The 23,129-nt window shown below is 30.9% G+C and overlaps 1 protein-coding gene across 1 annotated transcript in view; it reads left to right on the top strand.

Annotated features, from left to right (window-relative positions):
- Positions 1-23,129, top strand: part of LOC129968457 (N-alpha-acetyltransferase 15, NatA auxiliary subunit-like) — a 70,814-nt gene that overhangs the window by 38,489 nt on the left and 9,196 nt on the right. Inside the window, exons 17-20 of the mRNA XM_056082342.1 lie at positions 17,606-17,799; positions 18,685-18,892; positions 20,499-20,642; positions 22,933-23,030. Of these exons, the coding sequence (XP_055938317.1) occupies positions 17,606-17,799; positions 18,685-18,892; positions 20,499-20,642; positions 22,933-23,030 (644 nt within the window). The remainder of the gene's footprint in view (positions 1-17,605; positions 17,800-18,684; positions 18,893-20,498; positions 20,643-22,932; positions 23,031-23,129) is intronic.

Raw genomic sequence — 23,129 nt, 5'->3', positions numbered from 1 at the left:
CTCGATTACCTTTGTTCCTAATCTTCGCATTCATAGGGCGTCAGATTTCCCATTTTAGTTTTTCTTGAATATCTTTAAAAATCCCCAGTTCTCACACTACTCGCTCATATCAAATTATAGAATATAAAATTCCCTACATTTTCAAGCAGTTATTTTTCTTCGAGTTTTAATATTTCTGCAAATGTGGGTTCTAAACTACTTTTTCGTTTTCAGTCATTTACGACCTACTAGATCATCAAATTCGCATATTACCAACGTGGGGCAAAAAAACTTTTAAAAATGTGCTTCCACTTAAAAATAATTCATAGTTGAAACAATATTTGTTATTTTTTATTAATTTTTTACAATTTCCAACAGTTCCCCGACTCCATATATTTTTGCGATTTTCACCTATTAAACGTCCTTTGGGACTCCATGTTGTTTGGTGATTCTTTGTCCTCTTGATGCTTACTATCTTCTCTCTGAATTTATAGGTCGAATGCGGCAACATTCTGTATATATAATTCACCTTTTTATACAATGTATTAAAACACCGCCTATCACACTATTTTTTTTATATGTGTGCATTTTATTTATATGCTTTTGTGAATATTAAAAATTAACGCAAATAATACAACGGTGTATACATTAATTTATTATATATTACATTAATTTTTAATACTCTTTTGTAAACATCTTCGCAGAGTTATTCTTGAAAAATTTTTGACCGATGAAGAATTATGGCGAGTTGTTTAAGGAAACCAAATGGGGGGGGTGTCCACATGTAACTTTCTCGTGTAATAAATGTACTTATGTATAATTAATCACATATCATTCGTGAACAATAATTACAACAGAGTTTATTGACTTGCGATTGCTGGCTATTTTATTGGCGATTTATTGCTAGAATATTGATGTACAAACATCAAAACGCCGAATGTGTAATTTATATTCTTGTTGTTCGACCGATTGAAGCCAAAATTTGACACAAAACTATAATTGTAATTATAAAACCGCATACTAAATGCCATATATCTGTTTAAGTCATTGCATTTTTGAGTTATCGCGTTCGCATGATAATGAAAATATGGTCAGACAAATGATCAACCTTTTGACGAATTTGGTCTCAAATATGGTAGTTATCTACACTTCAGATTTTAAATCTCTGCACCAAATTTTAATCATCTAGCTCCCCCCTCCCCCATTTTGTAAACATCATGCTGACTTATATTCACAGCCGGACAGACAGGTCTCCTATGAATGGATTTTGTTCAAAATCTACAACTTTGAAGTAAAGACCATGTACCAATTTCCTCCGTCTAATTTAAAGTGTTTTTTTGTTCATTGGCAGACGTATTCCAAGAGTCAGAAAGGTCTAAAGCGAAAAAACTCGTCAAAAATTAGGAATTCGAATTTTTTGACGATTATAATATTTTCTTTTTGCATATACTTCATTACGCGGGAAAGTGAAAAAGTGCACAATCGCATCTAATTCCATTTAAGACTATTACCTGTAGCCGTAATTTATAGATAAGTATAAGTAGTTATTTGAAAGAAGGAAAACAACCTGTATTTGATTATTGGCAATTCTTTTGATCAGTGGATTATAACCTTCAGCTTGATTACGGTATATGAAAGAATAATTGATATTGTATAAACATCGAGGGAGAATCATTCGCCCAAGGTGGTTACTTGAGTGCAATCTCTGTGATGAAACCAAGGTAAATGGGCGATTGTTCCATTCCAGTATGAGCTTGATCATTACCAGGGATGAGTTAAGAGTTGCCTTCCTTAACGCACTGCATCCAGAAGATTCAAGGTAATCCAGCTCCAGATATGATAGCTTCTGGGGTTGAATTTGATTGTGCGATTGAACAGATTAGAAAGGTGCTTATGACCATTACACTTGCCTGGATTACTCATGGTAATTTATTTATCTTACGGCCATAAGTTCCTAGGAATAATTGGCTGGTCGTAAAATTCATAAAATTATTTTGTTGATGAACTTCCGTCAGTTATTCAGAGTTGCTCATTCTATTTAGTTAATATCCTCGCTTTCATGTTGAAGGCCTTTCAAGGTTTGAATTTTAAGTTGATATAAAAAAAAAATATGGCCATTCTTAATAGATATGAAATGTGCGCTGTATTGCAACAATGGATTCACTCTTTTCCATACTGCAGCACACAAAACAACTTTTACAGAGGCATCGTCATCCCCCCCCCCCTCTCTTTTAACAACACCTTGCTTTTACCGGGTTTATCCGAATGCCTAAGATATAATTTTCCTCTATCCTGCGATATATCGTATGCGTTCCTTTTATTGTCGTTAAACTGATTTGATATATCGTTTTCTCTGCACGTTAATATCTTTTGGTGTCCATTAAACTTGATCAAACTAGACTGTATTGTACAGAAAGTTTTTTTTGTTATTATATAAAAATATCCGCTTATTATATCCACTCTTTTATTAGATTACGGTTTATTACTTGCAAATTTCTAAATGCATACATAATAAGTATGTAGGAAAAACTTTTTAAAGTAGAAAATAATACGATACGATGTTGGCTTAAAATCTTCCTTTCAAATTTTCGTGCATGATTTTATAATTAGTCAGGATTGCGGAGTGGTAACATGAAAATGTCAATTCAACGATCGCTCTCTAACAGCTTTCTTCGTTCTTCAACTGCTGGAAGCAAAACGCTAATTATATTCTTTTTATTCTTAAAAAAAACTGCGCTAAGTATAAACAAAGCAGCTTGTCTCTGTGGGAAATGCTAAATAGTAATTCCTAATTAAAGGGTTTCGGTCTGAAATTCCCCAGAATCTCCATTTCTTATAGCATAATATAAAGCCATGTTTTTCTATTCCAGAAAATAGAGAGTTTCTATAATATTTTTAAGATTTTAATTCGCCTGACCTTTCCGAATGCGAAGTCTACTGTCATGAGCAAATTATTCCGAAATTCGGCTTCAGTCATTTAGGTCTTTTGACTGTCTCGCCGGTAAGTTGACGTCATCCATTGTGAGATAATGCAAATTGAAGTGCGCCTATGAGCTTTTGGTACCACCCATTGATTTTTTTTTTTCATAGCTCATAACCGGATACAAAGGAACAATGAAAGGCATACTTCTGATTAATGGTCCCATTAGGCTGGGTAAATAGATAATTTCTTGTCAAAGGAAAAAAGGAAAGCGAATCTTGCGGATTTATTATACAAAAAGTCTAGTAATTTCCCCTGCCAGCTGTGTTTGAGATGCTGTCTTCTACCTTTATATCCTGTCTCTCCACTCTTTTCCCCCTATTTCAATTTTTTCATTTAAAAATGTTAATTACCATCTTACGGCAGGTGTAGGCAGAAAGAGCATCTGTTTGATGTCTTTTAATGGAAATATTTTTTTCAGGGAGTTAAATAATAATAATAGTTGGTTGAAATTACATTTGTGTATTGGTTCCAATCTTATAAAATTGTTTCGTTTCGCTGAGTAATTTAGAAATTGCTGTTATACATTTAAGATCCCACCAGTCTTGTAGCAAAATTTTCATTTTCAGCAAAAAGTGTTTTTTTTTTTTTTTTTGCAGATTAATTAAATTGTTTGGATATAACTGCAAGATTCTTCTTTTGCATGAGACAAATGATTTATTTCAAAATCGTTCGTGGAAACATCTAATCTCAGTAGTTCAATTACAATGACTTTTAAATCATTTTAGTCTACTTTTAAGAGCGACCAAGTACAATTTATCTTTATCCTCAAAATAATTACGAAAAAACAAAAGGACCGTATTCTCAGCTCTACCCATTAGTCCAATTTCGGCGATTTTTATTTCACATTGAACGTCATTACTCCCATAAGTGTCATCGATGATTACTTGCCGGCCCTTCCTGCTCCTGAAAGAAACACTATTTCGTTGTACGTTTTTGATGGGGGAAAAAATATGGGTGTGTTCCCTACACCCAACCACTAGACTGAATGTTGTGAATGAGTTTTTATTTCATATGTAACCTCGCAACCTTTAGAACGCCATCAATTGCTACCTTGCCTCACACCCTTCACCCTCCATTATAAGAGATACCGCTAGATAAAACCTTGATACAGTTCCCACCTTCAGTAACTGGACTGATTTGACCCGTTTCTATACTTTAGATGCATAGCTTCCAGTCAGTACTATATGTTTATTATGCAAGTATAACTTAAAATTATATACTTTCATTTGGTATGATAAGACGTCCTTTATCAAAATTGATTGATATCACTAAATTAATGCTATTTATATGGTCGGTGAACAACTGGTCGCAGGATGCAGCTGGTCTATATTTTATTTTCTTGGGAAGTTCTTTTTATTTGCGTTTGATATTAATGTCTTTCCCAGTTTGAGGAAAATAATTGTTAAAAAAATAATTTTTTTGTGTTAAAATAAATTTAATTATAAATTTCATTGTTTATATTGGGTTGGCAACTAAGTGATTGCGGATTTTAAATGAGAAGGAAAATTCAGAACTTTTACTTAAAAATATAACTTTATTCGGTTAGGCATTATCCGTCTTTGTCGATGATCTTTTGCCACCTTTCAGGCAGTGTCCTAATTCCGTGTTTCATAAAACTTCCGATTTTTGCAAACAGAAAACCGAATTAAATGTGATTTTACATCATGAGCGTCATTAAAAATTTTACCATTTAAGGAGTTCTGCATGGAACAAAATAAATGGTGATCTGAAGACACAAGATCGGAGCTATATGGTAGATGTGACAGCACATCCCAACATAGATCCAATAATTTTTGATGAGTGACCAAAGATGTGTGGGGCTTTGCATTATCATACTAAAAAACAACATCATTAAGTGAGTGACAACAACATCAACAACAAACAAACAACATCATCAATTTAGTGAGTAGTTGAATATAACGTTTGAATTAATCGTTCGGTTTCTTCAAAGTGCAAAATTCTAATATAATCCCACCAAAATCACAGTATAATCTTTTTTTTTAATTGAATCTTAGCTTTTGGTATTTTCTGGGCTGATTCATCTTCGATCCATGATCTTTTTCTGATTTAAGTTATAAACTATCCACTTTTTGTCACCAGTAATGAGTCGTTTCAGAAATAGATGAAATTCGTTGCGTTTCAGAAGCGATATCGCAGATGCTATAGCGTTGCATCAAATGAATTTTCTTAAGCTTATGAGGGATGCATAAATCGATTCTCTTGAAGCAGTAATGTTGTTTTAATATTTTTAATGCATGTGTGCAATACATCGAGCTTTTCTGCAATCTCACGTGTTGTGCTATGACGATATGAATCGATAATAGGCTTGATATGGGTCTCATAAACTCCAACTGGGAGGCCAGATCATTGTTCATTTTTCAGTGAAAAATCACCAGAATGAAATTTGTCGAACCAGTTTTGACACTGCCTTTCTTTCAAGTCTTCATTCCCATATGCAGCCCTTAACTTCTTGTGCGCTTGCGATATGTTCTTACCTTTTCGGAAATAATACAATAAAATATGTCTGAAAGGCTCGTCTTGTTCTTTTACCTTTAAATTGGGATAAAAGCAAAACTAAATAACCAGTCGATACAATTTTTTTTATTAAATTAAAAATGAAAGTCCAAACAATAAGAAAACAACATAAATTAGATGCTTTGAATAAGTTGACAAAACAAATGAATGTGCTAAAACTCTCTATTGACAAAATCCGCAGTGACTTAGTTGCCAATCCAATAAATCCATTTTCTTGTGATAACTTGGTTGAAACATACATTCAGTTATATTGTTTGATACTGCAGGTCGTAATTGAGTCACCTCATTAATGCTGCAACTGCTTATTATGTAAATCGCTATTTAGGTGCAATGTTTGCACGTAAGTCCAAATTCTTTTGAAAGTAATTCGAATTTTTATTATAGTTTATAGTTATTCAATTGCAGTTATAATATGTGAACGCACTAGCTCTTGAAAATTGTAGAATTCGCTATATAAAGATTAAGAGATAAAAGAAATTCATATATAAAATGCTATTGATTTTAACTTCTTAATTGTTTTTTTATTATTATCTGATTAAAGGAATTCTTCAGTCTTAGTTATGTATATCGTGTTGACTTAATACAGTGCCAATAGAAGACTTGATGTTTATAGATTCCATGCCATTTTCGTATATGAGATATACAAGGAGAAAGTGATCACCAAAAAATTTGACTTTCTGATTTTGTCGAATTTCCACGTGATCATTCCTAATGCGAAAACACGTTTTTTTTTTTTTTTTTTTTTTTTTTTATAATTGTCTGTGTTAAAATGATAGCTCTAAAATAATGAGCTTAGTAATATGAAATTTGGTACTTGGTCTCAATTATTTACAAGACTATAATCAGTAAAATTATAGTTTTGTATCTTTTTTTTTAAAGTTTCAGTCGATCCCTAAAAAAACGATATACATACTAGGTTTTTTCACTTATACTGTGACGAACAAATCTTTTGTGTGGGATAATGAAATTTTGAGTACACGTGGTGTTTATGGCCTTGTCCAGTTAAACAGTTTTATGCAGGATGGATAGAAAATATCAATTTATTACAGGGTATGCTAGAGCGTTTAGAGGAGACCACAGCGACTGATTTGAAGTTGAAATACTTAATGTTGAATCTTTCTGTCACTTCATTTTCTTCTTTGAATGTTTACTTTATTACACACCAGTGTTTAACCAGTTATAAGTTTCTGATGAGTATACTCATCACGGAAAAGTACAACATTTTTCCATTATGACGAGTTTATTCGTCAGGAGTAATAAGTAGTGACCATTTGCAGTTTGAATTATAAATTTAGTAAAAATTCAAACATATTCGTAAATTTCAAGATGTTTACAATATTTTGAGGCCAAGTCGAAATCAAAGGAATGAATAAAAGATTATAAATAATTATTATCAAAAAATCCGCGTGTATTATGAATTGCTTTTCTTAAATGTATCGCTGTTTTGTATTAGTCATCTCAGAAGCAATTAGGCAACCATGAATTGTTTTAAATTCAATAAGTGGCACCCCTTGTAATAAAAACCGGGATGAGGATCCTTTTGTATCCTTTTTACATGTCTTCTAGGCTTTTTTTATGGTTCATATACAAAAATTGTATGTTAGTTTAAGTAAATAAATAAATATGATTATTGAAAAAAATAAGTCATTTTATTGTAACATAATTTCTTATTACACATACTCTGTGTTTGATGAGTATACTCGTCATCGCTACATTTTTACAACACAATTTAGATACGCATTTTCCGAAGAGGTCGAAACAGTTAACTTTCTAATTGGACATGAGGTCAATTTTAAAAAAAAGCTGTTATATTTTTTATATTTAAACTTCTATGTAAATTATTGCACTATTGGTCATCTATTGTTTGGATTGGAACTCGATTCATTTCTGTATCGCACATTTAACTTTGTAATAACGAATGGAAAATCCTTCAAGAAGTTGCAGGTTCCGTATTCGAGTTTGTTGTGTAATGCATTCTGCTGTTCGATTATTGAAAATTTTTTTACCTTCATACCTTGGTCTTATCATTTCATCTCTTCGTGTGACGTATAAAGGAAGTCTCCCATATGTAATTTCTGAAGGGGATCGGTTTCAGGCTCACGATTTCCGTATAATAATCCTCTCGAAAATTGTTGCTACCCTGTAGTCTGCCTCCGACCTAAAAAGGAGCTCCTGACGCCCACGCCACCCTCGCTTTGTAAAAGAAACTCGAAAATTGAGAATGCAGATCTCCCGGCCGTGTGCATGCAATCCTCACGCTCAGCAAGAAAATTAAATTTTCTTTTTTGTGCCCGTCGTGAGCTTCCTTAATCACAGTTGCGGCGCATCTTCTTTTCTCTTACTGCCAGATTACCCATTATCGTCGACGTGCTTTTCGATTGAGGACAGAGGATGGAATGATATTAAACAAGTTTTTATTTTTATTTATTTGTTATATTCTCTCTCCCTCCCTCCCTCCTATGAGGTCTTCGCAAATTTCATTACGAGTCAGGGAAAACTTTCGGTTTCATCCATTATCTCTTCCTTTGTGTTTTTATAATTATTGGCTGCCGGTACGAAGGTTATGGAATGGGTCTAACACCTTTTGCTTGTTTTATATATGTGTATTTCGCAGTATTCATTAAATGGTGTAATGAATATTGATTGGATGGTTTGTCATTAATGGTTACATTTACTTGGTCAAGCATTTTTATGATGCCATCGATTATTTATTTATTATTATTTTTGAAAAACGTTCTTTGTCGAAAGATTGTTTGTACTCCTTTCTGTCTAGAACATCTCTCTCCCCCCCCCTTTTTTTTTTTACAGAATATGTTATTTTAAAATGATGTAAAGCCTTGACAACAGGAATCTAATCCTAAATTAATTTACTAATACTTTAATATTAAATTAAAGTATGGTCCGGTTTCAAAAAAGAGAAGCATGGATTCTTTTCATTTAATTCGATAAATGTTGTTTTAACTCATTCGGTTGAAAAAAAATTTAATACTTTTTGATCGTTACAGATCAAATTAAAAGGCCTCTAAAGGTACAAACACGTTTAATTTCACATTTAGAATAAAGTGTTAAAGAACGCCTGCAGCAGAGCCAATAAATAACCACATAATAACCGTTGCCAAGAATATAATACAAATTGAACATTAAATTGGTTGCCAGATACAATGTCATACATTTAAATAATAATAATTAAAAAAAACGCAGCGAAAACAAAAACACACGAGAACAGAACTAAATATATATATATATGTGATTATAATTAAAATTACAAATACATCCAACACTTTTGAAGAAAAAAACTTACAATGTTTTTCATTTTTAAGATAACATGATGATTTAGAAAAAAGTTGCAGGAAATTTATTTTTTATAGGTGTTTTCCTTTTTCCAGAAATTATATCTCAAGAAAGCGTTTAAGAATTTCATTGCATTCTCTTTTTAAAAGTTTTTATTGGTATTTGTTTGATAAATTGAATGGGAAGTACGAAATTCAGCAACCGGGGGGGGGGGGGTAGAATATTTATAAAACATATTGTATGCTTTTTTTTTTTTTTCTTTTGTAAGTACCAGCCCCTCCAACTCTTATTCAGAAAAACGGGAATAAATTTTCAAATAGCTTTGAAATATTACTGTTATCAGAATTTATATATGATTTTTTAATTTTTCTAAAATTTATGTTCGTATATAGCGGCTTATCATGAGAGTACTTTTTAATAGTAATATAAAACATGCAATTTTTTTTCCCCGATATCTAGATGTTTAACAAGATATTATTCTGAAATTTTCTTACATAGTTCAGGAATTTACTGAAATCGCGCCGATATGGAATTTGGCACAAACAGAAGGCGTAAAAATATGGGAATGCCTTTATCAACAGCGATAACCATAAAGAACTTAGACAATGACACACTTTTGTCAAAGGCGGGAACAGCCTAACTGTATTCTCAGTTAGGCGTAGTTATTAGTTTTTTTTTTTTTTTTTTTTTTTTTTTTTTTTCCCTCTCTCTTTTCGGGAGGTGCAATTTCGGAAATTATGGCAAAAGGGGGGGGATATAAAATTGATAAAATTTCAAAACTCTTCATGTGAAATATTAGCCGAATCAGCTGGTCCGCCAGGATTAATGCTCGCTAAAATTTTCAATTAAATATTTTATGTAATTTTATCCCTTAATAACCGCTTTAGCAAAATATTTTTAAATTTCAAATTTTGAGTCATGTAGCTCATATTATCATAGAAGCCTTACACCGTTCTGTTTAATGTACTGTTGATGTCTATGGCTTCAGAGCTTTCGACAAATAATTCTTAATGCAGTCGCACCATTCAAAATCTATTATGTGGTTCAGTGGTTTTAATTATCTATGATCTAACGTTAAACCTATTTTCTAACTCTCATGAATGAAGGATATCACTAAACACATAATGACATTTATTGACGAACACGAAAACTTGCACTAACACAAGGATATTCACCGTTACATCTCATCTCTAACTAGACATTACAAATCTGAATAGCTTAATAATAAAAAAACGTGTCAAAATTCTATAAAAACTGCGCTTGGACTGGTTTCCATGGCAACCACAGCTGGAAAGGGGAAAAGGCGTCTTTAAGATAGATAGATATCTAATTTTCTGTCAACTTTTCATACAGTTTGGACTTTAAATTAAAGCTGGAGCCATTAAACTTCAATATTAAAACTTTTTCAATGCCACCAGAACATTTGAAATCGTCAAAAATATATGAGTACAAAAAACAGAATCACTTTGCAGGACGTCTTATGTGCTTTACAGAATATTTTCTGTAATTTGTGCAATATCTCGAAGAATTATTCGATAAGAATTTCTCTGATTCATCATAAAATTCAGTTTCTATTTTTACTTTCTAAAAGATTTAAATGATATAAATAATAATAAATTTTTTATTCATTTTTGTAATGGCATAAATAATTGTCTAAATTTAATACAATCCTTTGGCTTTAAGGAATAATTTTCAGTAAATTGTTCTTGACACTCTTAGAAATGTTTCCGTCTTCTGCAATAAATCTGATCGAGTTTAGGACAATCAGCAATTTCATAATTTTAGGCGAATCAGTCTTGGATAAATTCTGGGCGCTGACTGGCTTATCTTCTTTGAAGCAGTCAATGGAGTGGTCTAAAATCGTGTATTTTTATAAGATAGTAATATCCAAATTTTCATAATTCGCTCTGTTTTAGTCGCAGTAGAATGGATCTTTATTTAAAATGTTAGTTTCAAGAATACTTTATTAAATATGACTCATAGGACCGGGGGGTCTGTATAAAAATATAAGATTCGTTATTCATCAGAACATTTATTGACTCAAACTACATAAAATGATGTTCTTTACTTCAATACTGAGATTAGCGATCTGGCTGCAATCATATTTCAAATGGCTGGCGATTTATATGGCATATATGACATTCTGTTCTGTGATTTCATACGGAAGATAGTTGTATGCAAAATCCAGTTTTACTTTTCTATCTATAGGTAAGTAATTTTAAACATTGTGAAAGACACTAAATATCAACATAAGCTTAATATTGCGATATTTAGAAAAGAATAAAAAATGAGTTAATTGCAAAAAAGATTCGAAAAGATTTTTTTCTTCCCGCTTTGATTTCTGCAATCCTATCGAGTACTGGTCAAGAACTTGGCGAAACCAGTTGACTGGTTCTTTATTTGAAGAAATTCAATTGAAACCTTCATAAATATTTTCTTACGTAGCTGAAGAAGGCCAAGAATTCGGGAAATCGAGCTCATCTTGCGTTCCCTGAATGTTTTTTGGCACGTTTGAGTAGCTTTCCCATACTCTATGGCTCGGCAAGCAAAAGTTGAAAGAGGCCAAGGATGCTCCAAGGGGTAAAGGTTAAAACCATTGTAGAATTTTCTCTTAGGGGAAGAACCCAGTTGCAACGAGGTATTTCTCGCTCAACTTTAATTATGCTGATTTCCTGATCGAGGCGAATCGGGAAGCTGCGCATTATTTCGGTATTATGATTAATTGATACCATGGTTCATTAAGAAATGCAAGGGACACGACTTTACAATTAAATTTTTGATTACGATTGGTGTCTTGCAGTAGATTTGAAGGCAAATGAGAGATGGATATTGTTGTGTTAGGCTGTTAGTGATTTACTTTCAATATTTTCTGCTGGATGAATGTCACTTAAGAGACGGGTCTTTGAAAATTATTGCTTGTTTTGTAGAAGCGGCATATTTTAATAATGTTTACTGGTAAAAGTTAACGTATAAGACAATCTAATTATTGAAGTTGAAAATTATTCTTACGTGATCTTTACTTCTTAGATCTGTAAAGAATCTATTTGCGTATTTTTCATATACAGATTTAGTCGTTAAGCTGTTTTTAAAATTGATTTTGATATTTAAACGGATCTGATAAAGCTCCCGATAATCAATATTTTATAAACTTGATAATATTTAATGGCTTGATACTATTTGCAATTACGACATGGATAATGTAAAAAATTGTTCAGAGCGCTCTGCATAGTTCTCTGTTGCACCTGGAACCACCAAATTTCGCATATAGCGATTTCTTTGGTAGTAATGCTCATAAAGAAATGTTTTTCAAAATTTTAATTAAATTGTTGGTAAAAAATGATCAAAATATTATCGTTTTTCCTCAGTAACTTTGGAACAAAAACTATTTTTACTCCGCTTAAAAATTAGGAACAAAACAAGTAAAAAGAATTTTTTCTGCATTTTTTCAGTTATAAATTGTCTAAAATATTAAAAATGTATTCTATCTTTTTCATTGTTTTAGTTACTTCATTTAATCTCACGTGTTGCAATAATTATTATATTTTATGTGCTCGTTATCGCTGTTATTTAATTAAAAAAAAGCTAAAAAAAAACTTGACCACTATGCTATTCGGCGACATCACATTGGTTTCGCTAATTTTTAATTATTTTATGATTTTTTAAATTTTATTTTAATTTCATTAGTAATTATTATTTTAATTAATCTCTCGAAAAATTGCCTGCGACAGAAATCCTACTAGCATCAAACAAAAGAATCCCGATTAAAGGTACGGATGACATGGTGTTAATATGAATTAAAACTAACATTGTGATGCCATAATGTTTCGGTTTAGAGATTCGAATACCCTTTTCTCTTTTTTTAATTCTTTCAATCTTGTTGTGTAACTAAAATCTATAATTTAGAACATGTGAATTTTATTCCTCTAAAAGGAATGTTGCATTTATATATATTATATAAATGCGATAGAAGATATCGATGATTCATATTTGTTGAGGATCATTGTATTATATAACTTTTTCTTCCATTGCAACAAGATTATTATATTTATTTTTTCAGCATTTTTATTGATGATCCAGCCATCTCAATTCTTTTGTCAGTAAATGTTTTCCACTTAAAATCTCATGGTTGCCATGGTCTAAGTAAAGAGAATTAAGTTAGCGTCATCTAATAAAAACTCGTTAGCTAAAAACTCGTTTTTAGCTATTTTACTGTTGTATCATAACTTGTTTGACACACATAGAAATTTTCTCATGGTTTGAAATTTATGAATTCATTCTTAACTATTTGAGTACATTACATCAATAAATTATAATCTTCTCATCTGCATTCGCTTATTATTACTTTGAAGGTAGTTAGGGACGATTGCTTAAGCCATATGTGTCATGAGTTAAGTATGTTGGAACGTTATCCTAATTCCTTGATACGTATTAATTCAAAAATTGTACCAAAAAAAAAAAAAGACTTTTTTGAAAAACATGCAGATGAGACTTTTTCAAACACAACATTAAAATATTGAAAAAATTTTGTATTCTAATTTTTATGTAAGAATTGTAAAAGAAAATATGTTTTTTTTTTTTTTTTTTTTTGCAATTATTTTTGTCTTTGGTTAAATAAAGCTGAAAAGTTTAATGGATATCTTATTCTTTTTATAAAGTATTCGTCTTTGGCGCAGGGTTAAGTTGCATCTATCCCCATATTATAAAAATATAAACATCTATAAAAGAAATGTCATATTTTGCTGCATCATTGGCAATTCTTAGCGTCTTACAACAGATATTCTTTATCGATATTACGTTTTGTTGCGACTCTTGACGACAGCTTTACGATGTTTTAAAATTTCAAGGTTCGTAACAACGTGAAATACCTCTTTTTATGAGCTTCAAATACTTTTATGGGTGGTTGGGAAAAGTAATTGTATTGCTTGTTTAAAGTTTTCTATGCAGTGTAAATGATGGTGTTGTACGAGGAGCTTTCTGCCGACGTCGCTGTAAGAAAGATGGCCTTTGTCAGTTAGAATGCGTGTCGGCGATTACAATGGTGCGGAAGCGTGATATTTTTACCCGCTAATGCCATGCTTCGCTGATGGCGTATTGTTGATATCGTCGGGCTCAGGGGTTGAATTAATTTCCTATTGTGGTCATGCTGCGGGGTCATTTAACGGAAAAATTATCATTTTTTAAGAAGGAATAAATTATATTTATCCTTTTAAAAACTGAAGTGTTTTATTCATTTTCCAGTCGTGTCGTTAATGCAAACCTTATTAAAAGTGGTGGTGCCTTGTCTTTCTATTTGTTTTCGTAATGAGCTATTCGAAGAACAGACGTTTTGGAAAGCACTCTGCAATCGTTTAGTTTATATAAGGGAGTCGGATTATTTCCTCTTAGTTTTTTCAATTATTCGGGTAATAGACATATGAAACTTTAAAATCCACCATTAAACAAAAGCATTTTACTTTTTACTCTTAATTTTTTTATGTGAAAAGAAAATGGTGAAATCAATTTATGTAAGAAATCACTGAAAAAATTCAAAATGTTACAGCTTTTAAAAGTACCAAAGTACAGGTACCAAATCGGTATCGAACAGCCGAACATTTCTTTTGTCTTTTTTTTTTTTTTTTTTTTTTTCCCGTCTCAAGTTCTCGCAAGCAATAATAATTTAAGCATCTTTATTCAAGTCTTCAAGTATTTTGATATCCATTAACTATAATTTTTTCGCTCCTATGGGATAACAGCCTTTGTCGCTGTATTCGTCACTGTTTATATTCAAGTTATATATAAAAAAAATATGTTTATATATATTATTTTATTTCCATCCCGGGATGCACAAGCAGCACGGACACAATACGTCCGCTTACAGCGCGATATAAGAACAGATTAGTGTAAAAGAGGGAAAATAATTTTCCCATGCTTATATACAATTAAGATTCTGATAGGGATTTCTTATACGTGTCGATTTTGATAAGGGAAAGATAGGAATCTTTTAAAAGAATGCGCTTGCTGGACAGTTTTTTACCCCTTCACTTAGAGCATGTGAAAGTGCAGGTTTAAGCATTTTTACAACGCTTCAGTCGAATTAATTAAATATAAAAAGGGGAATGGGATCGGGAAATAAGAGAATATTTTAGAACGAAGTTAATATGTGCTGAATTGAGCTAAAAATTAGGAAATTAATTAAGTTTAAATTAGATTTTAAAATTTCATAACATATATACACTGAAGAGCCAGAAAAACTGGTACAGCATGTCATATGCAAATAATGGAAATGTTAACCAATTAGCGTAACGCAGTGCGGTCGACAGTGTTTAAATAAAGCCGTGTTCCAACGACCAGTGATTCTTCAGACGATGCACGCGTGCCCATCTTGACCCTCTCTTGCTATTTCTTGGGGTTCTTTGATGCCTGTTTAGTTTTACCGATAATTACTAGACAAGTATCAAAGCACTCCAGAAAATCGCGAGAGGATGAAGAGAGGAACATGTGCCTCGTCTACAGGCGGACAGGTCGTAGGAACGCCGCTTAAGACAGTAGGTGTCTGAGGAGGCTGTTATATCGATTCTTGCTATTACAAGGACAGGTTATCAAGATTTAAGTGATTTTCAACGGGAGCTAATCGTCGGCGCAAGAGAGATGGGGCACAGCATGCCCGAAATAGCGATGAAATTTGAATGTTCGCGCACGACCATTTCAAGGGTGTACCGCGAATATCAGGTTTCCTGTAAAACTCCGACAGCAGTGCGGCCGGAAAAAGATTGACGGAACGGGATCATCGACGCCTGAAAACAATCGTTACACGAGATAGACGTTCAGCACTTCCTCAAGTTGCTGCAGATTTGAATGCAGGTCCATCAACAAGTGCCAGCGTACGCACTGGACAACGTACCTTAATTGATATGGGCTTTCACAGCCGCAGACCATCTCGTGTACCATTGTAGACTCAGCAGCACAAAGTTTTGCGCTTTGCCTGGGCTTCCCTACACCGTCGTTGGACTCTTATTAATGATTGGAAAAACGTTATCTGGTCTAACGAGTCACGTTTCCAGTTGCATCAGGCAGATGGCCTTGTGTGGGTGTAGGGGAAACCCCATGGATCCTTCATGCCTATAAAGAACTGTTCAAGCTGATGGAGGCTCTGTGATGGTTTGAGGCGTATGCAGTTGGTATGAAATGGGACCATTGATACGTCTAGACTCGGCCATAACAGATCAGGGTTACGTTAACATCCTTTCTGACCACTTGCATCCATTCATGTTCTGGTACATTCCGACGGACATGGACGATTCCAGCAGAAGAATGCGCTACCGAGTTGCTTAAGGAGCACTCTTCTGAATTTCGTTCCCTCTCTTGTCCAACTAATAAACATTATCGAGCATATCTGGGATGTTTTGCAAGTGCTGTCCTTGGGAGATCTTCATCACCTCGCACTCCCATAGCTTTATGGACTGCCTTACAGGAACCATGGTGCAAACTGTCTACAGAATATCTTCACAAATTATTTGAATCCATGACATGCCGTGTTGCGGCACTTCTGTGTGCTCGTGGAGGACTACACGTTATTAGATTGGTGTACCAATTTTTCTGGCACTTCAGTGTATATAAGTACCTAATCGGTACAATTCGGTTTTAACGGCGATCAAACAGCAGCAAGAAAAAAATTTGCCAAATTATAAAAATATTCACCAAATTGGCGAAATTTTTTCTTGGCGCTTTTGGGTCGCCATTACAACCAAGTACAAAAACGAATTGTACTGACTTTTCATGCAAGTTATTTTCAAAATTCAAACCATTTAATTTTCATTCATTAATCAAAATTCTAATATTTGTTGGGTGGGAATATTTGTTGGATTTTGTGCCAAGAAATGAAATATTCTTAACCTGAAAAAGTAAATGTGATATTTCTTTCTCCTTTTCTCTGAAAACCTAATTAACTATTAACATATTAGAAAAATGAGTATATCATGCTTTAGTAAAAATATTTGTTCTAAATAGATGCATTGCAAAATTTTATGACTTCAAAATTGTTGTTTCAAATTAGATAAAATATTTTGAGTTTATCAGATTGTTATAATGAATAAAGGAGGTAATTAGATTGAAGCAAAATAGAGGTGACTTTTTTTTTTTTTTAGTTGACTGTAATTTGTTGAAAATGTGTATTAGAATACAAAATTTAAATATTACAATAAAAAAAATTCAAGAGAAAAATTTATATATTGACAAATGCTTTTTTTTTTTTTTTTTTACTATATACTTTTTTTAGGAATAATTTTTAACCATAGAAATTCTGACTGGATTGAAATGTAAATGTTTAAGTAGATTTTTTTTTTGGTAAAAATTCATTGTAATTGTATAAAATAACACAAGTTGAGAAAATCTTTTGTCCTGTGTGAAATCTGTTACAATCAGTGGCACTTCAAGTAGATTATGTATCATAAATTATTGAGTGTATCCTAATGTCCTAGCTGAAATAAAATTTAGTTTGAATCTGTATTATCTGATATTTTGTGTGGGGAAACTACTCATTTAAATCTGTAAGCTGTTTCTATTGCTTTAAGACTTGTGAAAATGCATTACATTGTTTACCAGTAAAACACTCTTATATGCACTTCTAATCTGAGTTCTCACTCATTGTATGTGAAATATTCAGCGTAGTAGATTGGACTATGGACGGATAATTTAGCTTGTGTTGTTGGAGAAATTAATGAGTTTAAATGGTTTCAGGAGATAAAAAGCAAGTTTCTAAAACAAAATTATAAAATACTTATAATTAGAAAAATTAATACAATTGATTGTTTATTCTTATGGTGTCTCTTTCTTTGATAGCTAACATGGCACCAGCAGAACTGAAAAAGTATCGAAATAAGCAGCGTAAAGCTCGTAAACGTGCAGAATTGGAAAAGGAGAAACAAAATGCTGCTCAAGAAAAGCGTGAACAGCATATTAAATCTCGGCAGCAACAAGATGGTGAAACTGATGGTGTTAAAGAAGAAGAATTGGTTCCGGAAAAACTAGCAAAAGTAAGTTAATCTTATCTGTTGTGTTAGAAATAAAAACCTGGTATTTTTATAAGGTAATACTGTAGTAAAACTGAATTAAATCATATTTCTTTCCTTTTTGTTTCAACTTAAAAAAAAAATTACAAAATTTACCATTTTAATTTTTAGCACCCAAAAATATTTTCTTTGTCATTATTACATACTTTTAAGTACTAAGATTATTTTTTTTTAAATAAATCATTGTTGTTTGAAAAAAAAATCATTTCAATCTAAATTATAATAAAAGTTATTAGAATTTTTCCATTTTTTAAAAAATCTTTTTTAATGTGATTGCAGTTATATAAGCAATGTTTGCATTATAATCCTTGCTTTCCTGTAAACTTAATTCTTTTAAGTATATATTTTTAATTATTGCATCAAATTTTGTATAAGATTTAATTGAAATTAATCTATTAAATTAAATTGCTTAATTAATGTTAATATAAAAGTTCTAAAATAATGTACTTGTATACTCTTGTGATGATTGACTGTCATTGAAAAAGTTTTCTGAAATATGTCTGCTATGTTCAAAATTGCTTCAGAATAGATTTTTGAATATGTTGTCTTTGAATGAGAAGAAAATTAAAATGCATTAATCATCCTGTTAGACTTGTGTTATTTCATCTTTTTAATTAATTGCTTCTTGACATATTAAAAATTAAAAAAATTACTTAGTATTGAAAATCTTAAAATTCACTATATTACTTGTATGTTAATGAAGTTGAATAGAAAACACAGTTCAGTTCTAAGAAGAATATGAATTGTTTTCTTAGTAAGGAAAATCTTAAGCCATATCACCTTTTTTTAAAATGTGGAATTTTATATAAAAATTTAAAAATACTAAAGTTTATATTAATTCTTTTCTAGACTGATGATCCATTAGGTCAAGCTATAAAATTTCTCAGGCCTCTTCAGAATTTAGCATCTGAAAGAATAGAAACTCATTTATTAGCCTTTGAGATCTATATCAGAAAAGACAAACTATTATTAATGCTTCAGTCTATCAAAAGAGCTTGGTTGATTGATCCTAACCATCCTAAATTACATTCAAATTTAATACGCTTCTGTAATATAGGTAAGTTTTTATGTCAGTCATCTTTTTACAAAGCTCTCATTATTTTTAGTTGATATTATTGAATATAACATTGCTTCATTGCATACTGAACAAAATATTTTTCTTGTGTTGGTATATCATTGTTTGTTACTAACATTTGGTATTGAATTTGATAATTTAAAGTTTAATAAAATTTAAAAGGTGCTTTTTTATTTAGAGGGTATGCTTCCATTCTTAAAAATATATATAACTTTAAGGTAAAGCTTTGGCTTCAGAACTGTAAATGTAAGTGTGATTCCTGCCCAGATTCCATCCTTGTCATTTGATCTTAGTTTAAAATCATTATGTCGATCCCAAAAAAGCTGTTATGTTGTTTCTGAAGGGATGCTTGCATAATTAACCTCAAACTTAAAATTCTATCTCTTGGCAAAGATCTTTTTTCTTGAGTTGATTAATTAGTGTTCATTTCTAATTATGTAATAAAATATTTTGATTTGTTATAAGATTATATTCAATAAAAATAATTATATATTAGAAGTGTTAACTTTTCATGTAATTAGTTATTTAATTAAACTATTCATAATGCATTTATTCTAAACATACATATTATTAATATGCATATTGTAATTTGCATTCTAAAGGTGGGGTGTTTTTTTTTTAACCATACAATTTGACTGTTGCTATTCTGCTGTTTACATTCTCTCTCTAATAATAGTAAATGTGACATACTTTGCTTTTGTCGGTTAAAAAAGAAATATGACAATAAAAGTTTATTCCATCATAGAGGCTCTAAATATATATATATATATTATTATATGCTATTATTTTTGTTATGTCTTATGTTATTTGTAATTACGAAAAATTATTCAGAGAAGGATGCACTTTGCATGAAATGCTTTTTGATATTTCATGAGTTTTCATAACTGAAAAAAAAAAAGGTTTAATCCTTTATTTAGAGGTGAAACTACACATGTTTACATTGGCAATGAAAGGGGGAGGAACGTTTTAAAAGTGCATAAAATTACTGATATATATATGCACATCTGTTGGTGATCTCCAAACATAATAAATTAAAAAATGCAAAATATCTATGGACAATCATCTGAATACAATTAATGTATATATTGATGATGATTATAATCATAAGATTTAAAGAAATCATTCAACTTGGAAATCAGGATATTGCATTCATTTTCATTAATTGAAATTATAGTGCCTAAACTTTTAATAAGAAATTTGTATGTGTTTCTATTATATAGAAGTACACCTCAGATATAGGGTTTTGAGGCTTGGAATGTCACTACCCGGATAGGTATAGGAATGATGTGGGTTGGCTACCCTCCTACTGATGATGGGACGTACTCCCACAGGAGGATTATATCGTGGCTGGTGATGGCCCTTAGGACTCGTCTCAATTCCCGCCAATGCTGTCATGACAGTCTGTCATTCATATTTTCCCATGTACGGCAGGATGGGGCAGAATAGTTAAATAGTTATTATTTCGTAAAAAAAAAAAGAATAAAATCTCTACCATTCATTTTAATAATTAGCAATACAAATTTTGTTTCTTACGTTTTTAGAAAATTGAAATAATTCAATTCTAATGTTATATGTATTTCCATTTTAGTTTCAAGTAGAAAAGAAATCCCTGCGCCTGTGCAAACCGTCCTTGATCAGGAGATGGAAAAGATTTATAAACACAAAAGTGCTCATGAACTTAATGAAGAATTTTTAGCTCAGTTTTCCAATTCATTGCCTCATCTTCTGCAAGGTGAGATAATTTTATTTTAAATTGTTATAATTTCATAAAAATAATGTAAATGATCATCTGCTTTGAATGGTCATGAGACTTGAATGATTTACTTTTCTTTTCGATTCATTGGTTCTTAAAAAAATTTGACTACTCTTAGTAATTTTAAGATACTTATGTATATTGTAAAATTAAACTTCATAATATAAAAACTGTTCACTCTTAATATTTGATAACTTCTATTATTCATTTAAACACTGCTATCTATTATGTATATATAGAATTCATTTCACCAAGAAAGAAAAAAAATGAAAATTTGTTACGCCTTTTTTTTAAGAAATTTTTTTGTAATAACATCTTTGCTCAAATGCACATAATTTTTAATTGCTGAAATTTAAAATGAGCGTTTTGTTTTATATACAGAGTGTTTCTAAAAAGTGAAACAAGCTTTTATTTTCGTAAATATTGTATCTAAACATATATTTTCAATTTAATCTTGAAAGATTGGGCTTAATGCCAAGCAAAGTCAAAAATTTTTTGCTTACTCTTAATGTGTTTTTTAAAAAAATAAGAATATATGACATATTTCAGTAATAAGGAACATTTTGATATTCAACAGTTTATGCTGTATGTAATCATGATACTGACCTAGTTGTGGAAGAATACAAATGTCATTTTCCAAATTTTCAGCATCCTTTTAGGAATTATGCTTACAGAAAAGTTTAGTAATTATAATCCGCAGGATTCTTAATTTACCTGAATGGATGAGATATTACAGTGTGATGGAAAAATTGATATTTTGGTCTATTTTTTTAAAATTTCCGTTATTCTAGTGCACAAACAATCAAACCAGAACTCAACATTCCAAAATCAGTTGTGTAGAGAATATTTTAACATAGCTGGCATCCATACAGTATTAGTAAAGTTCATGGACTAATATAACAGCTACATAGAAATCTACACTATCAGTGTCTAAAATTTTACAATTGTTCCCTTTTTAGTCAAAATCAAATCTTTCTTTTCTGAGAAATGTAATTTGGACAAAGGAATGTTGCTTTATTCGAGATAGAAATGTTAACTTTCAAACCTATGATTTTTGGAAAACAGTAAAAATCCACTCTTTTATACAAGAGGTTTATTAGCAATGGGAATTTTCTACAAATGCGTGGTGTGCCATTTTTAGAAATCATTGATTGGCTCTATTTTGTAGCACAGTATACTGGATAATGATCAATATGTCGATTAGTTTTTCATGTCCAACCAAGGGTTGAATTTGCTTTGACAATTCATGCTGTTTGGATCTTTGCCAAGAAGTCTTTTTTTTTAGGTCAAAAGTGATGAACTTGAATGTATAAGTGCAAGTATTTTCAAAAGAATATAATTTTGTTTAAGTATTTGAGTGTCTATTTTGAACAAGTTATTAAGTACTTCATTGTATGTTGTATCTGACATTTTTTTTTAATTTAATGAAAGTTAGTAATTACATTATTATTTTCTGGTTCTGCTCTTTAAATAATCTTTCATTATACATATATTATATAAAATCCCTTAAAATTACAGTAAAAATCTCACTCACACTAGTTAGAGGTATGGAAAAATGGTCAAAATCTATAAATTTGCTTTTTAATATCATAGCCAATTTCACTGATAGAAGCATCTAAGAAAAACATTTTACACATTGACATTTTTTCACCATATAAAAATTTATTTTCCCCATTTATAAAAGCTACAACATTTTCAAACCTTTGGATACTTTATTTGATGAAATTTTAGAACTGGAAGTATACGTCTAATTTGAAGAAATAAGTTAAGGAAGTTAAAGTTTCGTTCCATTTTTTGGAACCCTTTGTATAATATTTTTCAATTGCATATCTTCCTTGTTTAAGATAACTTTTTTGTTTAAAAACTCTTTTGCTTCAAATAATTTTAAAGAAATTACTTTGGTATATTTTGTATTTTTATTAAGGAACTGATGTGAAATATTTTGATTCATAATTGAATTCTTATTTTTCATGTTTCTTGCTATTAAAATGAAAATATTTTAGATTTGATCAAAATGATGACTTTATTAACTTGTAAAGGAAATTACAAATGTATTAGTCTACTGGTTTATACTTCATTTTTTATGTTGATATAATAATAGTAATAGTATTTGAAGAAAGAAAGCTCAAAACTTTGTTATGTCTTGTTATTTATAAATAAATGGAACATAATCTTCACAAGAAATCATATAATATTAAATTATAGATTTTCATTCTAAAAAATTATTGGAGATTATTCATTAAATAAAATAGTAATTGCTTTGTTTTAGGTGCTCGAATGAAGTATTGCCTTGATAAACAGTCGCAAGAAAAAGCTCTTAGTTATGTGACAAATTTTAACAATCAGATTCAAGGAGTTACTATAGAAGTAAGCATTGATTTCCATCTAATTTGTATGTTTTGTTATTATAATTGTTGTATCAGTGTTAAAAAAAATAATTGTATTCCATTTCATTAATGTTTTTTC

The sequence above is a fragment of the Argiope bruennichi genome, chromosome 5 (genome assembly GCF_947563725.1).
Source record: "Argiope bruennichi chromosome 5, qqArgBrue1.1, whole genome shotgun sequence".
Classification (NCBI taxonomy): domain Eukaryota; kingdom Metazoa; phylum Arthropoda; class Arachnida; order Araneae; family Araneidae; genus Argiope; species Argiope bruennichi.
This window is presented reverse-complemented; position numbering and strand designations above follow the sequence as displayed.